The sequence below is a fragment of the Macaca thibetana genome, chromosome 7 (assembly GCF_024542745.1).
Source record: "Macaca thibetana thibetana isolate TM-01 chromosome 7, ASM2454274v1, whole genome shotgun sequence".
NCBI lineage: Eukaryota > Metazoa > Chordata > Mammalia > Primates > Cercopithecidae > Macaca > Macaca thibetana.
The window spans coordinates 13262152-13284215 of NC_065584.1; the positions used below are offsets into that span (position 1 = coordinate 13262152).

The 22064-nt window shown below is 45.4% G+C and overlaps 2 protein-coding genes across 2 annotated transcripts in view; both read left to right on the forward strand.

Annotated features, from left to right (window-relative positions):
• The window catches only part of DDX24 (DEAD-box helicase 24), a 463245-nt gene that overhangs the window by 178465 nt on the left and 262716 nt on the right, over window positions 1–22064 (forward strand). The window lies entirely within an intron of this gene.
• Window positions 737–20191, forward strand: SERPINA6 (serpin family A member 6). The gene is made up of 5 exons (XM_050799178.1): window positions 737–745; window positions 10135–10766; window positions 14439–14706; window positions 18223–18370; window positions 19836–20191. Exons 2-5 carry the CDS (start codon window positions 10154–10156, stop codon window positions 20019–20021), a joined length of 1215 nt encoding a protein of 404 aa, XP_050655135.1. The 5' UTR covers window positions 737–745; window positions 10135–10153; the 3' UTR covers window positions 20022–20191.

Here is a 22064-nt window from a genome sequence, read left to right on the forward strand (position 1 = left end):
GACCTCTCATTCATTCCTCTTTGCTTTAAAGCAGTTCAATTTGATGTCTGTCACCTGTAATCCAAAGAAAACTAATGAAAAATAAAATGTGGGGAAGAGGAAAGGTGCTAGACTTTAGAGTTGAATGGTCTTGGATTTGAATCTCAAGGGCGCTTCACTCAACTTCCATGCAGCTCAGTTTCCTATCTAAAGAGGAGAGATAACGGTGCCCACTTCACAGAGTCATTGTGAAGATTTCGTGAGATAATACAGAGGAAGCGCTTGGCAGATATTATTCCATATCTGTCTCTCCCACCACACTAAGACCCCTGGAAGGCAGGACCTTGCCCAAGTCATCCCCAATTAGAGTTAAACACCTGTTTTTCTTTTTACAAGTATCTGCACCTTGGTGCTAATTACGGGCACCTAAGACATGTCTGCTAACTGACACAGGGCAACCACATTGATGCAACTCCAGCCACATTTTGGTATAAAAAAAACTTCATAGAATTGAACGCAGAGCAAAGTTAATTTGCAGCATTACTGTGTTTACTCAGCTTTCCTGACAAAGCCTCCCATTGGTTAATGGCTCGGGGGAGAGGACTACCAAGCGGTGAAGGCCACTGGTCCCTCTAACCATTAACCACCCGGGAAGCTGGCAAACAAAATTTAACAGGCAGCATCCCCCGCAGGCTTACTGTACATATGCTAGGGTCCAGGACCGCAGGACCAAGCCAGCAGAAACAGCCTGAGCCCACCGCAGACTGTGAGTAACAACTGAGAACCCTCTATCCCTCCCCCTGCCCGGCCTCCAGAGCAAAGCCAGGGCTGCAGCTTGCTTGCTTGTTTGGTTTGTTGAGATGTTTTGTTTTTTTTAAACGGTACATTGAACATTAGGGCAGCCAGCACTGTTATGAGGCAACCTTGCGGAGGATTTTCCAGATCCCAGAGTCTGTGAGTCATCCACAGGGGTTCTGATGTCTCCTGGGCTCCTGCCATGCAGGGGCCTGACACAGAGGGCTGTAGCTAAGAACCATTCTCGTCCATTGCCGTGATTGATGCTTCTAAGCCCAGCCAGACAGCCACAACACCCACGACAGCCACAGAGTCGCAGCCTGCGAGCTACGATGCATCTGCTCCAGTCGGCACCACTGATGAAGGATGTTGGCCACGGGTAGGGGCCAGGGAGGGCTCAGCTGGTCCAGTGCAGAGGAATTCTTCAGAGTCACGCAGATCTATCCACCACAGCTCCTCACTCAGTGACCTGGGGCGGAGATAATGCACGGAGAACAGAACTGTCTGCACTGTACCACATGTCCTGAGGTTTCAATACAGAAGGTCAAGAACTGTCCCTGGCTCCTAGGGCATTTGTGAAAACAGAACACAGTGAATATTTACTAAGTGAGTCTCTTCAGAGATGAGGAACAAAGAGGGCACACTTGACATGAAATGCATGAACAATATTGATACTCTGCATTTTTATATGGCTGGGTACTCTTTTTTTTTTGACAGAGTTTCGCTCTTGTTGCCCAAGCTGGAGTGCAATGGCGCGATCTCAGCTCACTGCAACCTCTGCCTCCCAGGTTCAAGCTATTCTTCTGCCTCAGCCTTCCGAGGAGCTGGAATTTCAGGCACCCACCACCACGCCCTGCTAATTTTTTGTTTTTAGTAGAAACGGGGTTTCACCATGTTAGCAAGGCTAGTCTCAAACTCCTGACCTCAGGTGATCCGCCCACCTCAGCTTCCCAAAGTGCTGGGATTACAGGCGTGAGCCACCGCACCCGGCCATGGCTGGATACTCTTAAGAGCTTTTTTACTCATCATTTTCCTTTCTGTAGAGACAGGCAGAATGGCATGGCACAAGCTCTGAAGTCAGACATCTAGGTTTAGAGTTCCAGCTCAGGGGGAGTTACTCTGTCTCCCTGGATCTCAGTTTTCTCATCTGTAAATTTGGCCCCACGATGCTCCATTAAATGAGGTCACATAAGCCAAGCACTGATAACAACCACGTCTGGTATTCACAATATTGTCAGGTGGGTGGAGTTTCCACCCTCATCTTAGAGAATTAACACAGGAGAGGGTGAGGCATACAATCTCCACAGAGATGGCAGGAAAGGGATGGGAGCCCATCCTACCACTGGCATCATGCTGCACAGGGCCTGTGCCCAAGAGGAGATCCCAGACAGGTATGGCAGTGACCAAGGCTAAGCAAAGATTTCACTGCCTGTCATAGGGCAAGGCCATAGAGAAACACAGATGCAAGGCTTCCTGGAGGCGGTGACCTGGGACCTGAGTCTCAAAGGACAAGATGGAGTGAGCCAGGTGAGGCAGGGAGACAAGGGACCTACAGACTAGAGCCACATGGGCAGGGCTGAGGCAGGTCCCTCTTTGTTCCCTGCTCCCAGCCCAGAGCTGGCTCAGCAAACATGGAAAAATCGAAATGACCTGCACTAGGGAACTGCAGTGACCTGTCTTGCTGTAACCTGCCCTGTAGTGATGTGACCTGCCCCACCCTGCCCTGACCCACAGTGGGATAAAAGGCTGGTGGGTGCTGGAAGAACCCCTGACACCCAGTGTTGCTGTGGCTGAGACCTCCAAGGGCCAGATTTGAGGCTGGAGGCAGAACTGTCACCAGGGACTGGGTCACAAACACCCGCTGGGCTACGTTAGTGAGAATCAGCCTCGTCGTGGGCAATGGGGAGCCCCTGAAAACTTCAAAGCAGAACTGACCAGCTTGAATTTTCAGGCATTTAGAAAGATGCAGCTGCAGATGGGTAAAAGGGCTGGTGGGAGTTAAACAGAAGGCAGGGAGACAAGGTAGGGTTACTGCTGAGTCCTGGGAGAGATGAGGAGGCTGTGCAGAGGCACCGGAGAAGAGACAAACACCAGAAAAATGGGTAAGGCTAGAGGTATTATTACAAGCTCTTTTTATACTGAGGAAACTGAGGCAGAGTTTAAATAGCCTGTCCTACGTCACCTAATTCGTACATAGCAGCGCTGGGAGCCCAGCCCAGCTTGATCTGCCACAAAACCCAGGAAAAGGAAAGAATTGTCCCAAGGACCCAGAAATCCAAGTCAGAAACCCGGCGGAGAATTCAGTAAAGCCCGACATTTGGGCGCAGGGAGTGGGAAGCAGGTCACACCTGCCTCTATCATCAAAGCAGAGAAGTAGGGACTAGAGCAGCCAACAGGGGTTGTTTTCCACCCTGGAGAGATAAGGGAGACACCCAAGGAGGGTTGAAAGAAGACTCAGGAGAACTAAGGGTTTTGGGAGGGGAGGCGCTCCCAACTGTTTTTCTTGAGATTCTGCTTTTGAAACACACCAGGGAAGGGGCCTCTAGGGAATTCCAGAGCAGAACAGTGGTTCCCACGCTCAGAGCACACCTGGTAAAAGAAAACTTTAGACAAATTAAACGTAGCAGAGTTTATTTGAGCAAAGAAACTATTCATGAATCACACAGCACCCTAAACCAGTAAAGGTTCAGAGAATGCCACCAAGCAACGTAGGCAGTATTTACAGGTAGAAGAAGGAAGTGACATATATACATAGGCTGATAGATTACAGCTCTGTGTTTGCCTTGTTTGGACATGTCCGAGCAGTTCGCAGACTGTGATTGACTGAAAGTTCAGCTGCTATGATTGGTTACTTGTTAAAAGTTAACTTGGTTACTTGTTAAAGAATATACTCTCAAGTTAGAATATACTCTCAAAATATACTGCAGTTTGTTTACATATTAAGCTAGGTTACAGTTTGCTACATGAGGAGGCAGCTTTAGCCCATATTTAATTTAATTTAACATGCCACACCCTCCTGGAGCACTGGTTTAAATGAGGGTTTCCAGCCCCTTACCCAAAGCGACTGGTTCAACAGTGGTTGGTGCAGCGAGACCTGCTTCTCCCGTAAGCCTCCTGTATTTATTGTGATACAGGCAGCTGTGATACATACAGCACAGGGCCTGAAACCACTAACCTTGCAGGCAGACAACGTCCACTTACTGATTCCAACCTTGGGTGGATTTTTGTTTGTTTGTTTTTTGTTTTTGTTTTTTTTTTGAGACAGAGTCTCACTCTGGAGTGCACCCAGGCTGGAGTGCAGTGGTGCGATCTCAGCTCACTGCAAGCTGGGTGAATTTTTTCAATTCCATTTATGGAACTCTTCTTAAATCATTTATATTTAATATTTTCCTTAAATTTGTATTGTGGGAAAAATATAATACCTAACATTTTAACGACAAGTGTACAGTTCAGTAGCATTAAAAGTACATTCACGTTGTTGTGCCTCCATCACCACCTTCCATGTCCAGAACTTTTTCATCATCCCAAACTGAAATTCTATACCCACTCAACAATAATTCCCTAATCTTCCCTTGCCCCAGCCCCTGGTATCCACAATTTTACTTCTGTCTCTATGTATTTGACTACTCTAGGTATAGAATTAGACTCTATTTGTCCTTTTGTGTCTGGCTCATTTCATGTAACATAATGTCTTCCAGGTTCATCCATGTTGTAGGAAATGTCAGAATTTCATTCCTTTTTAAAGTTGAATAGTATTCCATTGTATGTTTATACCATCCTTTGTTTATTCATTCTTTTTTTTTTTTTTTTTGAGACGGAGTCTCGCTCTGCCGCCCAGGCTGGAGTGCAGTGGCCGGATCTCAGCTCACTGCAAGCTCCGCCCCCCGGGTTCCCGCCATTCTCCTGCCTCAGCCTCCCCAGTAGCTGGGACTACAGGCGCCCGCCACCTCGCCCGGCTAGTTTTTTTTTTTTTTTTTTTATTTTTTAGTAGAGACGGGGTTTCACCATGTTAGCCAGGATGGTCTCGATCTCCCGACCTCGTGATCCGCCCGTCTCGGCCTCCCAAAGTGCTGGGATTACAGGCTTGAGCCACCGCGCCCGGCCTGTTTATTCATTCATCCTTTGATAGACATTTTGGTTGTTTGCACCTTTTGGCTATGGTGAATAATGCTGCTGTGACTTTGGTCTACAATTATCTAGTCAAGTTCCTTGACTATCCGCTTGCAGTTCTTTGGTGTATATACTCAAAGCAAAATTGTTGGGTCAAATGATGATTTTGTTTAATTTTCAAGGAACTGCCATATTGTTTTCCACACATTGTAGCACTTTATATTCTTACCAGCAAAGAATAAGGGCTCCAATTTCCCTATATGCATGCTAACATTTAAATTTAAAAAAAAATTTTTTTTTTTTGAAACGGAAAAAAAAATGTTGCTATGTTGCCTAGGCTGGTCTCAAACTCCTGGCCTCAAGCATTCCTCCCACCTCAGCTTTCAGAGTAGCTGGGATTACAGGCACAGGCCGTCATGCCTGGTGTGCCAACTTACTGTTTTCTGTTTTGTTTGTCTGTTTATTGTAGCCATCCCTATGGATATGAAGTGGTATCTCATTGTGGTTTTGATATTCCTAATGAATAGTGATGCTGAGCATCTTTTTACGTGCTTATTGGCCATTTGTGTGTTGTCTCTGAAAAGATGTCTACTCAAGTCCTTTGCCCATTTCTAACTGGGTTTATTTGTTTTCTTGTTTTTGTTCTTGGGTTTTAGGAGTTCTTTGTATATCCTGGATATCAATTCCTTATCAGATATGAAATTTGCAAATGTTTTCCCATTCTGAGTTGCATTTTTACTTTATTGACAGTATCCTTTGATGAACAAAGTTTTCAATTTTGATGAAGTCCAATTTGTCTATTTTTTCTTTTGTTGCCCATGGCCTTGGTGTGATATTCAAGAAATTATTGCCAAAGCCAATATCATGAAGTTTTTCCCCTATGTTTTTTCCTGAGATTTTTATAATTTTAACTCATGTTTAAATCACTGATCTATTTTGAGTTAATTTTTGTATATGGTGTTAGGTAAAGGTCCATCTTCATTCTTTTGCATGTAAATATCCAATTTTTCAGCACCACTTGTGGAAAAGGCTGTCTTTTCCCCATTGAATGGTTTGGCACCCTTGTCAAACTCATTTTACTATATATGCAAGGCTTATTTCTGGGCTCTGAATTCTATTCCATTGGTCTATATGTATGTCTTTATGCCAGTACCACACTGTTTTGATTTTTATAGTTTTGTAGTAAATTGTGAAATCAGAAAGTGCAAGACGTTCAACTTTGTTCTTTTTCAGTATTGTTTTGGCTCTCCGGGTCCCTTGAGATTTTTATATAAATTTTAGGATGAATTTTTCTATTTCTGTGAAATACAGAACTGGAATTTTGATAGAAATTGTATTGAATCTATAGACTGCTTTGGATAGTATTATCATCTTAGCAATTTCTTCCAAACCACGAATGCGAGATGTCTTTCCATTTATTTATGTCCTCTTTAATTGCCTTCAGCCCTGTTCTGTAGTTTTCAGTGTATAAGTCTCTTACCTCCCTGATTAATCCCTATTTTGTTCTTTTTCATACTATTGTAAATGGAATTGTTTTCTTAATTTCCTTTTCAAATTGTTTTCTTTGTTAGCGTTGGGAAATGCAATTGATTTTATATCTTGCAACTTTGCTAAATTTGTTTATTAGTTCTAACAGAATATTTCGTAGAATTTTTAGGGTTTTGTACATATAAAATCATGTCATCTGTGAACACAGATAATTTTACTTCTTCCTTTCAAATATGGATACCTTTTTTCGTTCCTTCCCCAATTGCTCTGGCTAGAACTTCCAGTGCTATATTAGGTAAAAGTACTGAGAGCAAGCATCGTTGTTTTGTTCCTGATCTTCAGGGAAAAGCTTTCAGTCTTTCACTATTGAGTATAATAGGTTTTATAAATATATAGTCTTGATTATGTTGAGGTAGTTTTCTTCTATTACTAATTTCATTGTAGGACTTTCTAATTAGTCTAGCTAAAAACGGGATCCTTGTCACATGGCCATGAAAGATTAGGCTCGCAGACACTTTGAAGGATAAAAAAAATGGAATTTATTGGGTGAAAAGGAAACTAACTCAGCAAAGCGAGAGAGAGTCCTGTTAACAGGCCCTCATCTCACCAATGGAATCCCCAGATTACCACACAGGATCAGGAGAGAGAAGCCAAGCTCCTCCCCGCTGCAAAGGGCACAAACTTCCCACAGCTCCACCCCATTCTCCCAGTGCGTGAGCCAATTGAACATTCTCCAGGCACCTCTTTACACTTGATTGTATCAATCTGTTGTGTGTTTTTATCATGTGAGGGTGTGTTGAATTATGTCAAATACTTTTTTCTGCAGCAATTGAGATAATCACGTGATTTTTTCCTTTATTTTGTTAATATGATGTATTAGACTGATCAATTTTTGTATGTTGAAATGTTTTTTGCATTACAGAAATAAATCCAAATTGGGTATGGTGTATAATCCTATTAATAGCCTCTCAAAATTAATTTAATCCATTATATTAGTCAGGATTCTCCAAAGAAACAGAATCTACAGGATATATAGAAATATTTGTAAGAGGAGGCACTATGGGAATTGCCTTATGTAATTACAGAAGCTGAGAAGTCCTACAATCTGCCATCTGCAAGCTGGAGACCCAGGAAAGCCAGCCATGTAATTCAGTCTGAGTCTGAAGGCCTGACAACCGGAGGAGCCAATGGTGCAGCTCCACAATAGGAAAAGGGCCTAGTAAGGCTGCTGGTTTAAGTCCCAGAGTTTAAAGGTCCAAGAACCAGGACCCCCAATGTTCAGGGGCAGGCAAACATGGATGTCCAACTCAGGGACAGAAAAGAGAATTTGCCCTTCCCCTACCTCTTTGTTTTATCCAGCCTTTAATGGATTAAAAATGCCCACCCATATTGGTAAAGGTGGCTGTCTTTACTCAATCTACTGATTCATATGCCAATTTCTTCCAGAAATACTGCCACAGGCCTCTTTTATGTAGGCACTAATTCCTTTTATGAGGGTAGAGCCCCCATGAATAGGTTTCCACATATGAATTTGTGGGGACACAAACATTCAGACTTTAGCAGCTGGTAAAACACTATTTTTGAGTGTGTCTGGGACAAAATAAATTGAGCAAAAAATGGACACAATTGGAGGGTGAAATCATTCTACAGCAATTTAGACACTTCAATACCTCATTCTCAATAATGGATAGAACAACCAGACATAAAATAAGTAATAAAAAAGAGAACTTGAACATCACAGCAAAAACTAGATGTATCAGACATATACAAAACACCCTACAACAATAGAATACACATTCTTCTCAAGTGCACAAGGGACATTCTCCAGGACAGACCCTATGTTAGGCCACAGATCAAGAGCCAATAGATTTAAAAAGACAGATATCATACTAAGTATCTTCTTCAATCACAATGAGATGAAGTTAGAAATCATTAACAGAAGGAAAACTGGAAATTTTACAAAGTGTGGAAAAAACAACACACTCTTTATCAACCAGAGGATCAAAAAAGATACCACCAGGGGAATTAGAAAATACTTAAAGACAAATGAAAATGGAAACACAACATACCAAAACTTATGGAATGAGTGAAAGCAGTGTGATGATAGAAATGTATGGCTGTAAACACATTTAAAAAACAAGAAGATCTCAAATAAACAATGGCATATATTCAAATTCAGGTGTTAACTTTAGGATGTTAATGTAATCCCCATAATAATCACAAAGGGATGAGAATAGAATTATTAAAGTGTACACAAAAAAGCATTTCAGTACAAAAACTAAATACAAAAAAGGACAGTAATATAGGAAATGAAGAACCAAAAATATTGTATCTTCTTGCTGTACTGAAAACTTTATTAATATATCATCACCTTCTTTGTCTTTTGGAACATTTTTAATTCAAAATCTATTTTGTCTAATATTAGTGTAGCCACCCCTGCTCTCTTTTGGTTACTATTTGCATGGGGTAACTTTTCCATCCTTTCACTTTCAGTCAGTCTATTTGCATTTTTGGATCTAAAATGAGTCTCTTGTAGACAGCATATATTTGTATCATAGTTTAGAAGGCTAATGTGTAAAAATAATGTTTAGTCTTTGTTTATAATTTAGGAACTAGAAAAAGAACAAACTAAACTGAAAAATAGCAGAAGGAAGGAAATAATAAAGATTAAAGCAGAGATAAATAAAATCGAGAATAGAAAAACAGTAGAAAAATAAATTAAACCAAAATGCAATATGTATGCTCATAATACATTTAGTCCAGAATATATTTGATATAACCAGCTTCACTTCAATAGCATACAAAAGCTCTGCTTCCTTGTAGCTCTGTTCCCACCTGTTTCCAGTTACTGCCAAAAATGTAACTTATAATTGCCCATGCATCTACCTTTACCAGAGGTCTTTTATTTCTTCATTCAGCTTAAAGTTACTGTCCAGTGTCCTTTCATTTCAATCTGAAATAAAATGCCTCTCATTTCTTACAGGGCAGGTATTGTGGGAAAAGCTTACTCAGCTTTTGTTTTTCTGGGAATGCTTTAATTGTGTTTTGTTTTTCTTTGAGCATTTTGAACATATCTGTTGGGTGGGTTTTAACCTTTCTTTTTTTTTTTTTTTTTTTTTTTTTTTGAGACGAAGTCTCGCTCTGTCGCCCAGGCTGGAGTGCAGTGGCCGGATCTCAGCTCACTGCAAGCTCCGCCTCCCGGGTTCACGCCATTCTCCTGCCTCAGCCTCCCGAGTAGCTGGGACTACAGGCGCCCGCCACCTCGCCCGGCTAGTTTTTTTTTTTTTTTGTATTTTTTTAGTAGAGACGGGGTTTCACCGTATTAGCCAGGATGGTCTCGATCTCCTGACCTCCTGATCCGCCCGTCTCGGCCTCCCAAAGTGCTGGGATTACAGGCTTGAGCCACCGCGCCTGGCCGGGTTTTAACCTTTCTGAGCACCTATTTCTGCCTGCCTAAAATCGGGTTAATAATACTTACTTTAGGAATGTTTTGGTCATGGTTAGATGACTGAATATAGCCAGACTACCTAGATCATTGTTGGGTACCTGGTAGGCACTGGATAAATCATAACGGGTGTTATTCATATCTCCAAATGAGGAAACTGAAGTCCAGTGCCCTCTGTGATGTGCTCCCAGGTCACACAGCCAGTGTGGAGGAAAGAGCTGGGGCTTGAACGGGGTCTTTTGCCTGCCCCCTGTTGCACTATGCCCCATTGACTCAGAGACTGCCACATCATCTAACAAGCTTTTCTGATTTGGCAGGGCCTGGCTATACTGGACAATGCCACTCCTCCTGTACACCTGTCTTCTCTGGCTGTCCACCAGTGGCCTCTGGACCGTCCAGGCCATGGATCCTAATGCTGCTTATAGGAACATGAGTAACCATCACCGGGGCCTGGCTGCAGTCAACGCTGACTTTGCCCTCAGCCTGTATAAGCGCCTAGTGGCCTTGAGTCCCAAGAAGAACATTTTCATCTCCCCCGTGAGCATCTCCATGGCCTTAGCTATGCTGTCCCTGGGCACTTGTGGTCACACACGGGCCCAGCTTCTCCAGGGCCTGGGTTTCAACCTCACTGAGAGGTCTGAGACTGAGATCCACCAGGGTTTCCAGCACCTCCACCAACTCTTTGCAGAGTCAGACACCAGTTTAGAAATGACCATGGGCAATGCCTTATTTCTTGATGGCAGCCTGGAGTTGCTGGAGTCATTCTCAGCAGACATCAAGCACTACTATGAGTCAGAGGTCTTGGCTATGAATTTCCGGGACTGGGCAACAGCCAGCAGACAGATCAACAGCTATGTCAAGAGTAAGACACAGGGGAAAATTGCCGACTTGTTGTCAGGGCTGGATAGCCCAGCCATCCTCGTCCTGGTCAACTATATCTTCTTCAAAGGTATTCCCACCCATCCCAGTCTGAAGGCCCATCCACTATGGCCAGGAATAATAACAGCCGTTAAAATCCAGGGCACACTCTTGGGCAAAGTCTTTGATTCTGTAAAGCACATATACATCTGGGACTCTCCATCTTCACCACAGTCCTGTTGGGTAGGTGGAATTATATTATTTTACAAAAGATCAAAATGCCACCCGGAAGGGTTGGGCAGGTTGGTTTGAGGCCTACACCTGTAACCATGAACAGTCTGGCTGCTTCGTGCTCCACAAATGCTGACTGTCAAGTACTGGGCCAGGGACTGGAAAAATGGCCTAGAACCAGACAGAACCCCACCCACCCCTCGGGAACTCCCAGATGCCCCCAAAGCTGTCCTGCACACACTGCTCTAACCAGGTCTTGCTTCAGTTTTTCAACCTTCCTCTTCATAAAAACCTGGAAGTTCTAGCGGAGAATGCACTTCCAGGTCTTTTCCAGCTTCTAGAAGCCACATGGCTTGTGGGCCTCTCTTATTTTCAAAGCCAGTAATTGCATCATTCCCACCTCTGCTTCCATCATCACGTCTCTCTGATTCTGACTTTACTGCCTTCCTCTTTGACTTACAAGAACCCTCAGGATTATACTGGATAATGGCCCACCTGGGTGATCCAGAATAACCTGCCCATCTCAAGGCCAGCAGATTAGCAATTGTGATTCCATCTACAACTTTAATTCCCCCTGGACATGAAAGCTAACATATTCTCAAGTTCTGGGGATTAGAATGTGGACATTTTGGAGGGCTATTATTCTGCCTACCACAAAGCCCAGGCCTCTTCTGTCTCATGAGCCCTCTTGCAACTTATCTGACTGCCTAAAACATTTTCCCTCACTTCAAATCTTAGCTCAAAAGTCACCTCCTCTGTGAAGCCTCCCCAGATTCACCCAGGAAAACCTTTGTCCTCATATGCATGCTCCACAGTTTGCCCATGTCTCGTTTGGGCAATCATCTTGCCATAACACATTGTTTAACACCTAAGTGGTTGAGTTTCAGTTAAGCAATCATATTCAAAGGAATGCAGGTAAAACAGCCAAAATAAGCAAACTAAGCCAGTATCACTATTGAACTTGTGTCTCTCGACAAGATCATCAGATCAGTGGAGGTGTGATCCCCAGCCAGGACTCCTCATGCCCCCTTCCCCTCCTCCCCAGCTCTCTCTCAGGACCTCCCATCAGACTGTGCTCACCTCCCCTCCCATCCCACACCTCCTTACTGCCTGGACTGACTTAGCATCAGTACGAGTCCTTCTTCTCCACCTGCCTCTGGGTCTTTCCTGCTCTCCAGCACAAGGCTGGGAACTCCCGGGAGAGGCTGCCCTCCTGGCAGGATGGTGAGGCTGAGAGGCTGACCGGGCAAAGACAGCCTTCTTAACACCTGACTGTGGGAGGGCCAGGGAGGCTGGGAACGTTTGCCCAAAACCTCTTCTGTGTGCTCCCACAGATTCCATAGACCATCTCCCCGACGAGGCTGTGCGCCCTTGTGCAGGGTGTCTTTGTCTCTTTGGGAGATCCCAGTGCCCTTGTGGAATGTTTGGTGCATGGAAGGAGCTCAGCAGTGATTGTACAGAGGTTCAGGCAACACAGCCTGGGGAAAAGGCATGGTAAACCCAGGTGCAGGGAGGGCCCTCCTGAGCCTAAGAAAGGCCTGAGCACGTGTGGGCATCTGGTGGAACAGGTGCTGGCACGGCATCATTCTGCACGAGGTTTCAGTGTCCTCAGGACCACAGTGGGGCTAAGCGGATAGGAGATCAACAGCTTTAGGTTACAAAATTAGAGAAACTTTGAACACTTGAATGCAGGACCAGACATTGATGGGGGTGAAATGCCTCATTGTACACAGATTTTCTATGGCACAGCAAAACGAATCCGCAAGTCTTTGGTTAAAGCTGCTGGGAAAATACTCTGAAATATTTCTAGCAAGCCAGGATAATAAACAGAAATCAAGATTAGTGTAGCTATTGTCACTAAATGTAGAATATGTAAAATGGTCCTGATGTGTGATTTATTTATTGGACTTTCTTGACAGTTCTTTTTAAATAACATTAAAAATATTGTTACAAGATTTTCCAGAGGAGCCATCTTTGCTCTCTCGGATTTTCCCCAATAAATTCTTTCTCTACCACCAATTCTCCTAGGACTTTCTGAGAATAGATCCCTTAAAGTAGAGGCTGAACCCTATTTTGTATTTTGTTTTGCGTCAAACTATATACATTATGCTTGCTTCTAGCAAAGAAATACTCCATAAAAAGCAAGCAGCAAAATGTTAAGGATGAAAAAAACCTAACAATGAAAAATATTTTACCCACTTTTTTTTTTTTTTTTTGCTGTAAGTTAGCCACAAAATACCACTGCCCTCTAGTTCTGAGGATTTTAGACTTCCTTTGGAGGATGATTTGAGAACCCTCAAATGATCTTATTTGCCGTGAGACAGACGGATGGTGAGTTTACTACCTTTGGTCAGTGTATGCAGACACCAAGGTTAGTGAGGTCATTCAGAATGAACCAGCATAGCTCTGGGGTCTCTAGGCTCCGCAGCCACGGCTGATTTCTCTACATCCATCAGCCTCTCCCTGTTGTCTCCATCAGTAGCTATTACAAGAGGTTTGTGGCTGACTCAGAACCAAGAATTTTGGCCAAGCAATCCACAGATCCCACAGACAGTAGTATGGAGAAGGGGCTACTTAGAATGATGTTCTGGCCACCTTTAGGTAACCTCAGCTGGGAAATGGTGGCCTGGCAAGGGCTTTAGGGCTTGTGGTCAATGGCAGCCAGGACACCCGGGACCTGCTGGACTCAAGGGCCTCAGTCATTAGTTTAAGACTGGGGAGACTTCACCTACAGCAGAGAGACCCTGTGACACTCAGCCCAGGTAAGTTTCCGGTAGATGGACTCAGTTGTCTGGAATAAGTTCAGAAGGACAATCAGGCCAGCTTCGGCTCAGTCTGAGGAGCAATTTTCTTCCCATCAGAGCTGACCAGTACTGCCAAGTCCCATCTGTGAAGGTAGTGAGCTCCCCATCTCAAGGCATTAAAAAAAACAAGCTGGATGGTGGCACCCTGGAACATGGTAGAGGGGACCTGAGGGCCTGCGGGGGGTGGGAGTCTGTGACCCTGAAGGAGTCTTCTCACCCTGACTCTTCATTAGGACAATGTGACCTAAAGGAAGGACCATTCAGCAGGGTCAGGAGCCTCAGCTGGGCCGGCCAGGCTGGCAGGGGTGGAGATGGCCCCCTCCCTTCCCACCAAGGACTCTGAGTTTGAGACTTGAGGTCCAGCACCACTTCCAGAGCCCTCAGAACTGGGACCCACTCTAGGCATGGGGAGCCGAGGCACAGTCTGAGCTAAGCGAATTTTACCCCCAAATCCAAGGACCAGCACCCTCTTGGTCTCTCCCCACTGCCTTGTGTAGAAGCCAATCTCAGAAACAGAGCTCATCCTCAACCCATTCCAAGAAGTAGAGGATGAAACAGGCTTTAAATTTCTGAGAATTTTTATATCTTACCTAAAAACCCTTGAGGCTTGAATGGGGACATTCCAAGCATGCAGAAGGCCACTGTGTCACTTGGATAGCAGGCCCGTGAGGTGATCCAGAACTGTGTTTTCCCCTCTGCCCTAAAGACCTGTCTCCTCCTCTTCCTAGGCACATGGACACAGCACTTTGACCTGGCAAGCACCGGGGAGAACTTCTATGTGGACGAGACGACTGTGGTGAAGGTGCCCATGATGTTCCAGTCGAGCACCATCAGTTACTTTCATGACTCGGAGCTCCCCTGCCAACTGGTACAGCTGAACTATGCGGGCAATGGGACTGTCTTCTTCATCCTTCCAGACAAGGGGAAGATGAACACAGTTATCGCTGCATTGAGCCGGGACACGATTAACAGGTGGTCTGCAGGCCTGACCAACAGGTAAGCCCTGCAGCCATCGTGTTGATATCTGCAATGCACATGTCCCCAGAAAGTGGCACAGGTGAAAAGGGGGTATGCCGGGGCATCCTTCCTTCCCTGGACTCAGCCTCCAGGGCTCATTGTGTTCCTGTCTGCTGGGCCTCCAAAGGCTGTAAGGTTCTCTGATGTGGAGCTCACACTAATTTATTGATCTGTCCATCAATACTGAAATACTTTGGGATATTTCACAAAGTGAGGTCCCCTTTCCCTGTGAGGTTCATACACACCCTCTGCATTGTCATATTTTTGCAGCATTTTCTTAAACTAAGTTTGCCAACCACGCAGCTACACACTTACCCATTTTGTCATCTTGCTTACCTGAAACCAGGCCCTGCCTAAAGATTCCTGGGAGACCTCATAGGAATATAGTGAAAATGACCTCTGTATTCATCATGGAGCCAATGCAAAACCTATATGAATGGTTCTTAAGCTACTCAGGGCATCTAACTCTTCAATCAGTCAATCAGTAAACAACTAACAAAGCAAGGCTAAAGTAGGTAATAAGCAAGTAAGTAGAAAGAAAGCAAGGACTGCATATCCTAAAGAGGCAGTAATCAGGAGGAGAAGCAGCCAGTGGATTCCCTCTATCTCTGACCTCAGGCTCAAGCAAGGAGCTGGTGCAGGATTGACACTCAGGGAAGGTCAGCTGACGATGTGAGTCAGCAATGAATCAATGAATGAACGGATAGGTGAGTGAATGGATGGAAGAACGAATGAGTGAGTGAATTAATGAATGAATAAGTGAGTGAGTGCATAGAATGGTGAGTCAGTGAATGGAGAATGAGTTAATGAATTAATAAGTAAATGGATGAATGAGTGCATGGATGGATGGGTGGATGGTTGGATGGATGGATGGACAAACAAATAAGATTTTCCCCTCCAAGTACCCCTGAGCTAGAGAGCAATTGAAATTATTGTCATGCGAGTGCCCAGCCCTGCTCCTCACCTTGAAGGAGGAAGGAGGTGTTCTTTAGAACATGGTCCTCACTCTCAGGGAGATTCAAGTTCCTTCTGTGCAGAAGAGTCAGAAAATGCCAACCAGCATGAAACCTGGTGGCAGGTGGGCTGATGCAGACTCAAAAGCAGAGGGGGTGCTGAGGAGGGAGTGGGCATGTAGATCTGGAGTAGCTCAGGAAGGCTGGTGGATCAGGCAGCATTTCATTCACTCACTCATTCACTCATTCATTCAATGCACATAAACGGAAGCACCTGCTATGTACCATGCACTAGCTAAGCACAAGGGTCAGAGTAGTGAATAGGACAAAATAGAGCCCTTAAAGACATGCACTCTAGAGCAGAAAACAGATTCTGTTGGAATTCATAGCAGCACAACGATGTGAGTTCAACAGTGTGAGTTCTGAGACAGACCGCGAGAGATGTGTAACATGCACTGGCTGGGAGGTGGGAATGCCTGACTCTGCCCAGGGGATGGGAAAGGGCTGCAGAGCAGGTTGTTTTCTCTTGAAACTGCCTTGTGCCTGAGTGGAAGTTCAGCCAGTGGGAAGTGGCCTTCAGACCCGGCATGAAGAGGGCATGGCACCAACCAAGTCAGGGGACCATGCCCAGAATGCCAACAATGGAGGGCCAGCAGTAATGAAGGAGATAAATTTGGCTTGGACAAATTTTGTGATCTAAAAATTCTGCAGTAGATAATCTAGGAGGAAGCTCCACTACTTTATTAATATGTAGGTTTTGTGATTTATGGTTTCAGATTGTTTTCATTTTGAATGATACCTTCTGAGAGCTGTTTGATGTTGGGTGCTTCTAGAGAAGATCATCCAGTTCTGTGAATGCACATGGAAGTGCCTGGGAATTTGACTTCTCTCCTGTAGGGAGGTCATGTGGTCAGCCCTGTGCTTCTGTGCAATCCCCTATAGCTATGTGGAGGACACAGTTCTTAAACCATCCATACCTACGCTTGAGTGTGTGTGTGTGTGTGTATGTACACATGTATATGCGTGGGTGTGAACCTGTATCTGGGCAATGCTAGGGATCCATTTGTCATCTCTTCCTCCTTTCTGCCCAAAGAAAGCCTGTAATTTAGGCATAGTACCACAAGGGGGTGATAACGCACCATGATGCAAACAATGCGTTCCAGATCATACTCCATTGAAAATGATGGGAAGGACTATCTGTCTTTCTTTACACCAAAAATAATCTTTTCATGAAAATACTTCAATGTGAGCAACATTAATCAATAATACATACCTTAAAGCCCCATTACCTTGCTCTCAGAAAGCTTTCAACAACGCAGCAGGTGGCAGGTGGCAAAACTAGTCCTGGTCTTTTCAGTTCTGTTGCCTCCCAGTTGTGTGACTTTGGGGGAATTCTTCAGCCTCTCTAAGTGTTGATCTCTCAACCTGGAAATTAAAGATGTTGATTCCAACTTCATAGGTGTGTATATGTGTGTGTGCACGTGTGTGTGTGGTGTGTGTGGGTGTGTGTGTGTGAGAGAGCGAGAGAGAGAGAGAGAGAGAGAGAAAGAGGAGACAAAAAAATTAAAGAACATAGACCAGGTGTTTGGGATAAGTTAGTCTCCGTTCCTTTCTTTCTGTTAGTATTTCCACACCTAGAGAAGGTACACACCCATTCGCCTCTGGTTCTTCTCCCTCGCCTTCAGAAAAGGATGACTTCCACTTCACACGGGATGGTTGCCAGTCTCCAGGCCTCACCCAGGGCTGCTTTTGCTCAGTGAGGAGAGGGTCTTGTGCCTTCCCTCCCATCTGCCCAGAGAGCCAGTGAGAGTTCACTGACACCCCTCGGTTTCAGTATTTCAGACATCTGCTCTCCCTCTGGGCAGAAGGCACAAGAAGAATTTAAAAATAACACTAAGGCCTTGACATGTTAAAAAGCATAGATGCCCGTGCTACTCCTAGTGTAACCCCACTTACCTTTCTAGAAACCCCACCTGCTTCATCCGGTAGAAACTGCCAGCTGAATCAGATTCTTGCAGAATCACAGAGCTTTAGCACCCACCGGCCCTGGGAGAGCCTGTGTTCAACACCTTTGTGTGCGGGTGAGGACATTAGCACAGAGAGGGGCTGGACTTGGCTAAGGCCACACAGCATTAGTGGCACAGCTGGAGCCAGGGACCACTGCTCCCAGCTGGGCACTCCCTCCAGTCCTCTGCTTCTAGCAGGGGTTCTCCTGGGACCAAAAATGCTTCTTTATGGACTATTGTCTTAAATGCTCCATGGTCTAGCTGCATCTCAGGTGGAATCAGCTCAAAGGAACTACAGAGAAGAAAAGAACGTGCAATTCAGAGACCCCATGGGAAAGCTGCCTGTGTCATGGAGGCAGAGACAGATCCTGCCTCCTGCTCTGTCCCTTCTACCCACAAAGCGCAAGTCAGGCTCAGGGACAGGAGCTGGAGGGAGAGCACAAGGAAATAAGAGCCTGTCCAGGAGAAGAGGTGCTGCTCTCCCCTCTGCCAGGCCCAGCCCTGAATGTCTAACTCTGTCTGCTTACCCTGAGCAGCCAGGTGGACCTGTACATTCCGAAGGTCACCATCTCTGGAGTCTATGACCTCGGAGATGTGCTGGAGGAAATGGGCATCGCAGACTTGTTCACCAACCAGGCAAATTTCTCAGGCATCACCCAGGATGCCCAACTGAAGTCATCAAAGGTAAATGTCTTGGAAGCCCACCTTTTCTTCCCCCCTCCAAAATTCACAATATAAATATAATACTAGGAAGTGGCCCTGAGTTCATTCATGAATGAGCCTCTGGGTCCCTGGCTGAGAACTCCAGGTCGAGTTCAAGCCCCTTGTCTCACCATGAGGTAAATGGAGGCTCAGCAAGAAAATGTGACATCCCCGAGATCACACAGGAAGCTATCGACACAGGAGGGCCATAGCCCAGGCACCTACCCATCCCACCAGACCCCACAGAGGGGGCACTGTGAAAACCAAGTTGTCATGGCAGAACTGTGAGTTGCCCCTGGCAAAAAGAAACAGGAAAAGTGGTAAATGTCTAATTGGGATCACATTGTGCTTTCTACCTAATTACATCCATTCAATTACATAAATGCTTTGGCTTTATGTTTTGTTATTCATGCATTCAGAAAATTTTTACTGAACACCTACTATGTGTCCCAAACTGTGTAGGCCCTGTGTGTGTCCCCATTACTCAAATGTGTGGCTCCTGACCTCGACACAAGGACTTTGTGGCCACCATGGTACCTGGCACATAATATGTGCTCAGTAAAATGCATGCTGTGTGAGTGGATTGAGTCAACACAGCTGCCTCCTCAGAAGGAGGGTATTATCTCAATTTCTCAGAGGAGGAATCTCCTGCTCAGGGAGGGTATGCAGCTTGCCCAAAGTCACAGAGCTAGTAAATAACAGTTTGATGTTTGATCTCAGGCCTGTTGACTCAAAACCTCATCTGCTCAAGACATACTTCAGGAGTTCCAATCCCAGCTCAGCTTCTTCCTAGGTCTGGGTGCCACTCACAGAGCCACCAGAGCCTGAGTGTGCTTGCTGGAAAGAGTCACTGGGAGTTCACCCCTTAGGGTGTTGTGAGCTTACCAATGTCACCTGTTACTTAATTAGCCAGGTTATGAGCCGCCAGAGTCTTTTGATACAAGCTAGGCAGATGTTTTGCTGACTTTAGAACTCCTCCTAATTTTGATCACAACAAGGACATATCAACAGTCAAAGATATACATTTTTAGATTCTGCTTCAGCTTTCCTAAACAGAACAGCCATAGGCACTTGCATACTGCTGAACCCTAGTATTTACCCAGCAGAGTGGAAAGGGAACAAGATCTCCCTCTGCTACCCCAGGGCAGTAAGAAGCACCCAACATGGACAGTGAAGCCCAGTTCAAGCCATGAGACCTCTGATCTCCATGTGATGGGCCCAACCTGCCCGTTTGATAGGAAGTGTAGGTGCAGCCGGGTTCTGGAGGTGGACAGACTTGGGCTGTATCATCCTGGGGCTGCCACTTGGATAAGAATCCAGCAAGTGACCTTCTCTGAGCCTGGATTCACCTTCCTAAAACCAAGGACATGAAGGGTCCCAGCAATGAGGCAGGAAAGCGAGAACACACAGCAGGTCTCACCACCCATCTTCGTTCTGTACCTAACAGGTGGTCCACAAAGCTGTGCTGCAACTCAGTGAGGAGGGTGTGGACACAGCTGGCTCCACTGGGGTCAGCCTAAACCTGACGTCCAAGCCTATCATCCTGCGTTTCAACCAGCCCTTCATCATCATGATCTTCGACCACTTCACCTGGAGCAGCCTTTTCCTGGCCAGGGTTGTGAACCCAGCGTAAGAGACCGCTCACCCAGAGCCTCAGCACTATCTGACTTTGGGCACCAGGGACACCACGGAAATGTTTTGGAGAGTGGGACGTTTCCCCCAATCTCCTCCAAGTTCTCCTCCCTCCAACCAGAGTTGTGTCTACCTTTAGGCATCTTGTAATAAATGTCATTGCGACTCTGATGACGAGCGTGGTTAAAGGGAAGGGCAGGGGGGTTCTGGAGGTTACCGTGATAAAGTGGTGTTTGCAAATCCCCGGGCCTGGGGTCTTCATCTGTGTGGGCTGCCATAACAAAGCACCACAGGTTTATGAACAACAGAAATGCATTTCTCATCGTTCTGGAGGCTGGAAGTCTGAGATCAGAAGCCAGCCTGATTGGGTTTTGGGGAAGGTCGGTTCCGGGTTCAGGGGTGGCACCTTCTGGCTGTGTCCTCAAAGGCAGAAAGAGCAGAGAAAGCTCTCTGGGGCCTCTTTTATAAGGGTCCTAATCCCATTCATGAGAGTTTTACCCAGGACCTAATCACCTCCCAGAAGCTCCAACTCTAACACCATCACCTTTGGGATTTGGTTCTAATGTATCAATTTGGGGAGACACAAACATTCAGGTCATAACACCTGGTACTGCCACAGGAGGAGCAACTCCTCTGGCCAACAAACCCTCCCCTCTTCCCTGATACAAGACAAACTTCAGCTGAACTAAATCTAAAGTATAAATGAGCAATGAATGATTCACATATCGGACAGCCTCATCAGCTGTGAGACTCCAGGGCAGCCACGTGGTGGAAGAAGATTTTTGGACAGAAAAAGGAAAGTGATGTACAGAAAACAGAAGTGAGGAACAGAAACAGCTGGATTGGGTATAGGTTTGTGTTTGTCTTATTTGGTTACATTTGATCAGCCAAAACTCGGTGACTGGCACAAGTGTAGGCTAACGAACGTGGCATCTTTAATCTGTCATGGGTGTTAGGGGTCAGGGCAGTGCAGGAAGTTTTGTGGGAAAGAGACAGAATCCCAGCCAGGTCCATGAGAGGTAAGATACTGAAAGTCTTTTAAGGTTTCTGGTCTTTAAGGTTTCCTGGAGGGGGAGGGGTTGGACATTTCTGGCCTCCCACCAGAGCAGCTGACGCTGGAAGCCTGTTGTGGGTGAACAGCGGAGTCTTGCTCCAGAAAGACAGGAGGAGACTTAGCAGATGTGTGTGATATGGTTTGGCTCTGTGTCCCCACCCAAATTTCATCTCAAATTGTAATCCTCACATGTGGAGGGGGAAGCCTGTAATCCCCACGTGTCCAGGGAGGGAGGTGATTGGATCATGGGGGTGGTTTCCCCCATGCTGTTCTCATGATAGTGAGAGAGTTCTCATGAGATCTGATGGTTTTATAATTGTTTGGCATTTCCTCCTGTACACACTCTCTCTCTCACCTGCTGCCAGTAAGACGTGTCTGCTTCTCCTTCCACCATGATTGTAAGTTTCCTGAGGCCTCCCCAGCCATTAGTCAATTAAACCTCCTTTGTTTATAAATTACTCAGTCTGAGGTAGTATCTTTACGGCAGTGTGAAAACAGAGTAACACAGAATCAGTTCCAACATTCATTAGATTTCCTTTCTTATTGCAAAAGCAACACGCACTGAAGCAAAACCCCAGGTAGAGGCTGGGGTTGGGCCATCTTATGGTAGTTGCCCTAACACTGAGCTAATATGATCCTAACCCCTACAGCACCAGGAACACTGTTTCTGTTTGGTGAGTAATTGAATTCGTCTTATTCATTTTTTTGTTTTTGTTTTTGTTTTTAGTATGCTTTTTACATCGTTCACTTTTAAACCATTTTCATTTTTAAACCAAAAGTGGCATTTCAGGCCAGGCACAGTGGCTCACACCTGTAATCCCAGCACTTTGGGAGGCCAAGGTGGGTGGATCAGTTGAGGTCAGGAGTTCGAGACCAGCCTGGCCAATATGGTGAAACCCTGTCTCTACTAAAAATACAAAAAATTAGCCAGGCAGGATGGCACGTGCCTGTAGCCCCAGCTACTCAGGAGGCCGAGGCATGAGAATTGCT

Coding starts and splice junctions, on each gene's coding strand:
- SERPINA6 (XM_050799178.1), top strand. CDS start 10,154: ATGCCACTCCTCCTGTACACCTGTCTTCTCTGGCTGTCCACCAGTGGC. Junction 14,707..18,222: donor TCTGCAGGCCTGACCAACAG/GTAAGCCCTGCA, acceptor TACCCTGAGCAG/CCAGGTGGACCTGTACATTC. Junction 18,371..19,835: donor CCCAACTGAAGTCATCAAAG/GTAAATGTCTTG, acceptor TGTACCTAACAG/GTGGTCCACAAAGCTGTGCT.